The following is a 9,758-nucleotide window of genomic DNA, read 5'->3' on the forward strand; positions in this document are numbered from 1 at the left end:
TTAATATTACAGTTACAGTGAAATTGTCTAAACCCAACCCTGTCTAAACTTGAAACCTGTCTAAAGTGAACCCTTTTCCAAGTCCCATTTCAATAGAACTCGATGTTAAAAGGACCTCTATAAACTAAACACCTCTTCAAACAGAACAATTTTCTCAGTCCCTGAACTATTCAGTTTACACAGGTTTTACTGTACATTCATTGCTCGGTTTGACTAGTGTCTGTTGTATTAATATGTCAGTGTATAAGATCGTGTATTTAAGCAATGAAATTGTTAGGTCCAGACAGCAGAGCACCTCCCCTGGATCAGTTATTAAAAATATCATTGCACATTATCGATAATCATTATTCTATTTCTCACCCTTCGTATCTTCCAGACCAATCCAAACAATAAGAAGGGGGACTTCCTGTTTGTATCAGCCAAAGTCGTGGAAGCTGTTACAAAGTTACATCGGTGTATACAACAGGCAACTAACAAAGCTATAACTGTTGAAATAAATAGCAAGTAAGTTTTATAAAAATTTTAGAAAAAAAAACTTTATGAGCGTCGAATTATTGTGACAAGTACAGTGATCTGAGCAAAAGTACATATCCAAAGTATAATTTCAATGCTCCTTGCAAAGGAACATTTCCAAATTTGATTTTTGTACAAGAAATTTGGTTTGTCAGTATATATGTTTGTGCATCGTCATTCACCGAGTTCAGCTGACTCAGTGGTTTAGAGGGGACATGCAACCATTCTGTGGAATATGTTTCAATTAACAAATACATCCATGGCTGTTCTAGTCTAGCAGGGTATTATCGTTGAAGTAAAGCTCTCAGGAAAAATTTTGCATCAGTGTATGTGTGCTTCAGTATACCAAATTACAATGTAATCATCTGAGCTTACTGCCTGACATGTCAGAAATGTCAATATAATGTCACAGTAAACTTTACCCTCTTCTTGAACCGTTATAAAAGTTTCAAAATTGCAAAATTTTAAACTTTTGCCCAAACTGTCCGTGAAAAAGCTTTAAATCATTCCCCTTCCAATTCAAAAATAAAAATCAGCAGATGAAATTTTGTACAAGAGAATAAGTCGCCCAATGTTTACTGACTCTTGAAATTCAAAATGGTTTGCCCTGCATTAACTGTATCCCTTTTCCTGCCAGACAGTATCACTTCCCCATCAGCCAAGTCAGTAAAAAGTGGTATTGAGCCAAAACATGACGTATTTTCACCCACTTGGCTTGGTCTGTTATAGCACCTTCAGGCCGCGTTCAAAAAAATGGTGGGGGGGGGGGGGGGGGGGGGCTGGAGGAATTGTGATTGAAATCTTATTTTTTTTCAGATCCCCCCCTCGATACCCTCAAAAATTTTCAAGTCCCCCCCCTCAAAACCCTCAAAAATTTTCAAGTCCCCCCCCTCAAATTACCATATAGCCGCATATTTGTTAGGAATGCACGCAGAGTAAAAAAAAACATGTAATGTGTCGTTCTGCACACAAATGTTCAACACTACCTCTTATCAGCTGGTTGTAGAGCCATCTACCTAGGGCAAGTTCTTAAATTGATTCATTTTTAAATGCATCAGTGAACTTTTTGGATTTCTCAGTCTAAGCCGACTTGAGTTTATCCAACTCCGGCCAGTTCAATGGCACCAGCTGAAAAGCACACAAAATGACAATCATGAGAGAGTATGAAAATTGTGTATTCCTAGCTACGTTTAACCAAATTGTGAAAAAATGAGCACAGTGACCTACTGAAAATTTTTTTCAAAAGTACAAGACATACAACTCAGATGCCACTTATAAAATGTTTTACAAAATTGACAATACTGGGAGGTTAAAATATTCCATGAAATTAATGTTTTAATCTCAGAAATTTTGGGTGTAATAATGGCAAATTTGATAAAAAATAAAAGATTCCATTTAGTCACACATTTTTCCCTTTAAATTAGAGTCTGTACTGTTTAAAGTTTTACTTTTGTGTTCTTGGTACAATGAGATGTGAAAATTTCATTCACTGCATGAACTTGAAATGAATGGTTTTATATATTGATTTTAAGTGATTTTAGAAAAACTGACTTTTCCTCGTACATTTGTATAAGATCAAGTATGGTGACCCCATCTTTTTTCTCTAATATTTGATTGTTCTCATATGCCAGAATTCAAAAATCCATGGTAACTGTTAGTCCCCTAGTCTTCTATGTGTTGCTCTCTGGCTGGATCTTGTGTACAAGTAGATGTATGTTTCACTGTCAATTGAGTGTCCTATGACCGAAACTCTTCTTAAACTACATCAGAGTCAGAACTACATATATCACTGTCACTGCCAGTAGGTAGTAGCAGGGCAGTAGTTGTATTAACTTTTTATTTTGACAATATTTTTGTTCAGTTTATACAATTGTGTTCTTGTTCTCCTCCCTACAGAATGTTGAGCTATCCAGTATTCAGCTTGCCAACACAGCCTACATGTACCGTGCATTTGCATCATTCAATTATCACCAATATTTAGACAAACGGGCTTTGTTGAAAAACTGAATATTGTGTTTTTCAGCAGCATGCTGTAGAGAGACACCAAGAAACTGTGTTTGATAAATTGCATAGAATGTTGAAAAATTATCAACAGTTGTAGCTCCTGCCCCATTACAAGGCCAACTTGTTCTACGAAAATTTAATGACATTTATACATTTTTAGACTTTTTCGAGATTAAAGACATAAAATGAGACAAAGCGGTTCTGGGTTTTGTTAATTATTACTAACATTAGAACTATTGGCCGACATCAAAATGTTGGGAGTCAAAATATTTTCAGGTCCCCCCCTATACGCAGAGCAAAACTTTCAAGTCCCCCCCCTCGACTACCCCAAAAATTTTCGAATCCCCCCTGAATTCCTCCAGCCCCCCCCCCCTCACCACTTTTTTTGAACGCGGCCTTAGTCCAAAAAAATCAAGTTTACAGTATTTATGTTTTCAACAGCTTTCAAATGTACAGTATTATGTTAAAATACACATATAGAATATGTTGTGTTTCATTGATTTTAATCATCTTGACCTGATGGTGAAATATGAACTTGGCAGGAAAAGGGATACAGGGCAAATTAAGGTTTTTATTTTCACAAAAATAAGCCAATGAGGATTTCATTTACTCCATGAGCCCCCCAAATTTAGCCCCCACAAGAAGTAGACTGAAACAGTATGGTGTAGTATAATTTGAAAATCAGAATTGTTGCCGAGGGCTATTCTACCTCTGAGCAACGTTCAACAACCTCTGTAATTGTGAACAAAATGTTCTCCGCAGTGCTAATTATTTCAGTCCCTGCGATATTCTCATAACAATGCAAATTAAAAAAATCCTTGTGAACGATGTATAAAGTGAACAAGGTTTACTATTCCCAGCAATGTGCTGAATGTTATACCTGATTGGTAGATTGTCATTATTAACAGCAACTTAGGGAGTCTGAAAATAGTGCATTTTATGCCAGATTGGCTGTTTGGAAGTAATTAAATAAGAACTATGAATTTCAGCCAGCCAATTGGCTTAAAGCTTCCGAGACACTGCACATTTAGCACTTATTATACATTGGAATTACACACAAATGTTGTTTGTTAATTATTGAAAAAAAAACATTTCTTGTAAAATTGTGTCACTGATGTGTCCCTCTTTTTTTATCATTTCAAGGTTCCCTCTGCACTTCAACGGCAGTCAGATCCAACTAAACTACCAAATAATAGACAAAAACAGCACAAGACCAGAACCAGTGTGCAAACGGAAAGGCTCACGCTTTGATGTGGTAGTATGAGATGACACCCTCCTTTAGTATATATTACATGAGAGGGCAACATACAGCCTGGTTCTTTCTATGGTTGTCTCATAGGAGGGCGACATACAGCCTGGTTCTTTCTATGGTTGTCTTTTAGTTCAAATGCTGCTGTTTAAGCTTTATGGTGTGAAAGAAAGGTAGAAAAAAAGCAATCATTTCTTACTCCGGTGAAAATCTGTAACTCTTTAGCTTATACTTTATATAAAATATATATTACATACATATCCACAGAGAATCAGCTAATGTTTTTGTAGGATTTCATACACATAGACGTAGAGCAAGAGATGGATACAGACATCGCACATAGACATACTCAAATGCATATATAAGTACAAACATAGTTATAGAAATGAACAATACAAATAGTCACAGACATAAATACAGATAACAGATATACAGACACAACCCCGCACAGATGTGTAGACACAAACGTATACAAACAGTGTGTCACATTTAGCCACATATATTGCACTTCAGAATGTTGAACATTTATTTAGCAAGTTTTACATGATGTGGGACTATCAAGCTCTATATAGTCACGTAATCTGTTAGATGATGTGTGCATTTGTCGTTACAATGTAATTATTTGAAGTGTGCAGTCAAATGTAAATAGCGCAAAAAAATCAAATTCTCGAATAAAGAAAACCAGGGTAATATTTGCTGTTGTGTTGACAAGCCGGCAATAAATCAGACAGTCTATCATTTGCAATAGTCTTTTGGGAGAGTTTTTTGTGTGTTTGTCGGGATATTTTTTAAGAAAATATGACAATGAAAAGTAATAATAAATTTACCGTGGCAATGCTGTAATAGTACTTTCTCATACAGGTTAAAAAATCAGTGTATTCAGACTTTTTCACAAGAATGCATCTCTCAAATCTTGTCAAACAAGTACTTGTGAATTTTGTCACTGAAGATGCAATGATAGAATGTGTCCATTCATATGCAAATAAGATTCTAATCCTAAAAAAGTTGCTCTTTCAGACTTTTTTGTCCAAATTAATTTTTTTTCTGTACAATGACAAATATTTTGATGCAAAAAGAGGATAAAAATAGGTACATAAAATGAAAGTAGAATCAATAAAAATATCAAGCGGTGCTATTTGAAATACTTTTAGTTGTTTACAATGTCTGTGTTGAAGATATGGTTCACCAAAGCTGTATTATAATTATTTTGCATTGTGCTACTCTGAATAAAGAGATTATCTACAAACTAATTAAGATGATGACAGTCAAACAATCAATGGGTATGTCATTAAAAGTTAAGCTTTTGTTCAATTTTTAAAAAATCCCTGCTCCTGACCTCTTATATTTCAGTTTAATTAGAAGTTTCACAAGTTAGCCAACCCTTAAATTTGTGTCGTTGTTTTTCACATGTTTACATGCATTGTTCTGTTCTCGTCAATTTTGGTTAAGTTGTGTACACATGGTTGTAAATATTTATTGTACCCAAATTAGTTCCCCATAATAATTATATGAGCTTCAATGATCATTTCTCAGTATTTGATGGTCCAAAGTGAATCATGGTAGTAATCAGGAGAGTGTTTCAGTTGGTGTAGGTCACTGATATTAGGTCAAAATGAACGGAGCATTCTAGTTGTGAGATCTGTCTGTCACAAATTCTCAGAACATTTTTGTCCAAAAAATTTGTCATAAGTTTGGTATATATTTTAATGAGTAACACTAAGAAGCTATGTGTTGTTCAGATTTTGTGTTGTTGCGAATATAATGCCAGTACCCAGTATATTTGCAGACAGGCTGTATTATCCAAGCTTATGAATTATAAAGATAAAACAATGCGCCAATTGGTAGCTGTAGGAGTGGCATAATCAAGAATATGCTCCCAATGATTAAAAAAGAAAGATATCTGTTTATGAAAGCAGTAACCTGAGGTAAAATATTATTTTGAAAATATGAAATAACATATTTATGAGCATAGTCTACAAGAATCAAGTGTGATAATTTTGTTACATGGTTAATAATTTTGTACGTGGTTTAAGTCAATACTTTGTGTACTGTAAAAAGTTTCGCACAAAGAACAGGTGTTATATTCAATAAGTATGCAAATTTTTTGTAAAATTCAGATGATCACATTTACTTGTCCTCTAGCAATCTCTTTTGTGGTTATTTTTCTTTCTTTGTAAAATCTACATTGTGATGAATATTTACACATTGAATAAAAGAGAAAGAATTAATGTGTACATTTTGGAATTAAACACATTTTATAAATCAGTTATGTCTTAGGTCAGTAGCGTACGTAGGTCTTTCTCAGATTTGAAATGACCCATTCGCTCACTGGACGCTCATTTCAAACAAAACGGTTTCATTGAGAGCTGTGTTTGTGATAGAACTATACAGAAATTTTGTGCAATTTGCAACAAGCCAAATATAATCATGTTAAATTTTATATCAATCCATAGAACCACTGAATATTTTCAGCAGAAAGCAACAACTTTTCATTTCCTGGGATGGTCAATAGAGGGAGCTGCTTTGAGTGTTAAACAAGGTCAAAAACCCTTCGCTTTGTGTTGATAATCCAGTTTCTTTTGTTCAGAACTAAATAGCAGGGAGGGGAAGTTTGACTGAGTTTATTCCAAAGTTTAGACAACCATTGAAAATGGAGAGAAAGCTTGTAGCTTTCCTTTCACTTGTAATAATTGATATTATTAATTGGACACAAGAATCTCTTGTTAAGGAAGACATAATTTAAAATTGCAAAATGTAAACAGAAAGGGAATTTTTTTACGTATCTACCAAATGCAAATGAGAAAGGCTGTCATGGAAGAGCTGTACAACCACTGATAATACATCAGCATATTCGGGACAACTTGATGGAAACGTTTCTCACAATGTTGGATGATAAGCTTAATCAATTACCTAAGTACGTCTCAACAGCAATATGAGTGGTGTAATGTAAGCTTTCCTAGTTTCTGGTAGGTACTTACATGTGGACTATTTTGTCCATGAAGTGACGAAATACATTGATTCAAGATTTTCACATACCGTAAATTATGGGGATGAGAATGAAAAATGAATTTCTTGAGATGATCTTCTTTCCCAATACCATGTGTAACCTGAAGTCTTTTTCCCACAATTTCAATTTTGTTTTTGCTCAGAGTTCCTTTCCATGTATTCTGTATTGAAGTGGTTTTCCTTAGGTGAGTTTGTTCAATGTGGTCGTTAGAATCAGATTCCAAAGTTGATAATTTTTTTTTGAATTATGCTGGTCCAGAAGCTTATGGACATAGAGATTTTCTTTATCTGCGTATATACTTCTTTCGGTGTGAACAATTACAGTCCCGCAATTTCAGTTTTGTGTCATAATTCCACCTTGACCCTGCTTCACCTCCGTGCTTGGTTAAAACCAGTTGTTTTCAGTGTGTGTGATTTGATAATCACATCAAAATAGGGATGTGGTAATGTGTTAGCAGTTTATGCATGGTTACGAAAGATAAGTAACTACTGTTTAAGTGTAAACAATCGAAAAATTTCATAAATGAAACTTCACTTAAATTATTTTATGTCCTTGCATTGTAAGATACTATGCTACTAGAAGTCTCATTTTGACAGCTCATATTTCTCTCCCTGTCATTCTCTGTATCGACACCTTTTTGAAAAGTGCCTTCATTAAACCAATCAAGGGTCAAGAAAAGGCTACTGGTTCTGTAAAAGGAATGAGTAATTTAAAGACTATGAAATGAACAAAATAAGATATTTTTCAGAGGTTTCAAATTTTGCATGATCAATGGAAAAGCATGTACTTACAGTTTTTGTAACTGATGCATGTACACACATGAGAATTTCAAATACTCTTGTGTTTTTTGTACCCTCACCAACAGCTGTCTTTGCAATGAGCCGCCAGAAGATATGTAATTTCATCATCATCTTCATCATCAAATCAACATAATAAAAGTAATTTTATCAAAAAAAGGAGACCTCAGGACTGAATGATGTTGACACAAACGATGAAGAGGAGTACTTCATGTATTTACCATGTCCACAAATTATGCGGTGTACATGTACCAATAACCCACTGCTTTCTCTCTGTACAAAATCAGTTCAGATGACACAATGGAAGCAAATTTTTTAATTTAATTACAAATGTTGCTTAAGGGTAGGATGCGCTTTGAAAGTGAAAGACTTTTGCTAAACGAAACCCTACACTGTTTTCTTACCAAATCAAGATAAATTTCAGGGTTCATTGTGCAAAGTTTGGTACTACAGAAACAAATTACCTAACGCATTTACTGATATTTGAAATTCAGAATGGCTGCCATTCCCATGTTAACTCTATGGGGGAAATATTTTTTCAATTTTTGAACAACTAAGACGGTAAAAAATTTTCTTACTCCTAGAACTTCAAAATGAGGAAGTTGTAGATCAGAAAAGAACTGTAAAAATTTGAGTCAGAATATCTGTCCCCAAGGCGCAATTTCTACCTTAAGTAGCGGTGAAAGTCACAAAGATAATAAAGAGTAGGTGGTGATGTGACTAAAACAGTCAAAAAGTTATGATGACTGCGATACCTTAGTTTTGCCTTACTAGTTTCAGTGTTCACAAATATATCATTTTTCAGATACAGCAAATTTAGCTTTACCTGACTTTTCATAGAAAGAAGATATCAGTCAGTGAAATCCACAACACAGAAACAACGAGAAAATTTTGGTAATATCATATCAGATAATTTGTCAGATCACAAGGTAACAATATTATGCAAAATTAGGGACACATTTTGCAGACATCTGCCTTGACTAACATACAACTTTCTTAGCATACTTGCCAGAAAAATTAAACAAGAGTGATAACATTTTGATTTCGTTTAAATTAGCATGTTTTACTATACTAGAAACGATCACATCCTTTCCTATCTCTTGACACATTACTAAACTTCTTGAACTATTAAAGGTGCTTTGTTGATTGTGAAAGAAGTCATGCTTACTTGAAAAGATAAAAAGGCCAATGGCAGACAATGTAAATTTGTGAACTAGTATGTCATGACCTCAATATTGCTTGATATTGATTAAATTATGGAATATCTTCGACAGGAGAAAAAATCTGTAAAACTCAAGCACTATTTTCTGCTCAATTTTTCGCTTACAGTTTGTCACAAAATATCATAATTTACCATATCAAATGCTTCACTATGTTAGGTTGTACCGTATATCAAGGCATTGAACTGGAAAGCAACTACAACGAAAGATTTACCTCAACCCATTCTCTTCATCAATACTAGATTCTGAGTAAAATTAAAGAGTGCTATAAAAATACAAAACCCTCAACACACTAATTGACAGAAAGGCCAAATGAAACCATTTAATCTTTTTCTTCTATCAACACGGAATATCCTTAATGTGCCAAAGACTACTCTTATAAACACCGCAAACTGCAGTGAACAGTACAACTGCATTCTATATGACACATACATCCGGCATTGTCAACACTTTTTTGAGTTCATGGCTTAAAGGTGTACTGTCACCTGTTCCAATTTTACCGCAGTTACAATGGAAAGAGAAAATCTAACCAATCACAGATTTTAAGCGGGTGGCCGCTTTTTGAAAACAGCGCCCTCACATGGGCATTTTGAATACCAAGGAACACCCCTTTGACCATATATGGGCATATTTAGATTACAGGTGACTGTATACTTTTAAACCCTTATCCTACCAAGTTCATACATCACCATCAGGTCAAGTAAATTTGTTAAAGCCAGTAAGGCATAACAGCCCCCATATGTGGCGTTTTATCAAAGACTTCAACATTTGAAGGCCCCTGAAAACTTAGATAAAGAATGTAGACATAGTTTTTACTGACTTAACCTGCTATAAAACAAAATGCAATGTTGGTGAAAAGACCTATAGGTTTTGGTTCAATACTGCATTTTACTGGCTTGGCAGATGGGGAAGTGAGAAACTGACAGGATATGGATTAAATTTAGACTACAAATTGAGAAAATGTATGA

General features: G+C 34.5%; 1 protein-coding gene across 2 annotated transcripts in view; it reads left to right on the forward strand.

The window, feature by feature from the left end:
• The window catches only part of LOC139117373 (unconventional myosin-Ib-like), a 68,400-nt gene extending 60,671 nt beyond the window's left edge, over window positions 1-7,729 (forward strand). For both annotated transcript variants that reach the window (XM_070680446.1, XM_070680447.1), the window contains exons 26-27: window positions 377-504; window positions 3,661-7,729. In XM_070680446.1, the coding sequence (XP_070536547.1) occupies window positions 377-504; window positions 3,661-3,781 (249 nt within the window). In that variant the 3' untranslated portion in view covers window positions 3,782-7,729. The remainder of the gene's footprint in view (window positions 1-376; window positions 505-3,660) is intronic.
• Window positions 7,730-9,758: the final 2,029 nt, after the last annotated feature.

Source organism: Ptychodera flava, chromosome 18, assembly GCF_041260155.1.
Source record: "Ptychodera flava strain L36383 chromosome 18, AS_Pfla_20210202, whole genome shotgun sequence".
Lineage (NCBI taxonomy): Eukaryota > Metazoa > Hemichordata > Enteropneusta > Ptychoderidae > Ptychodera > Ptychodera flava.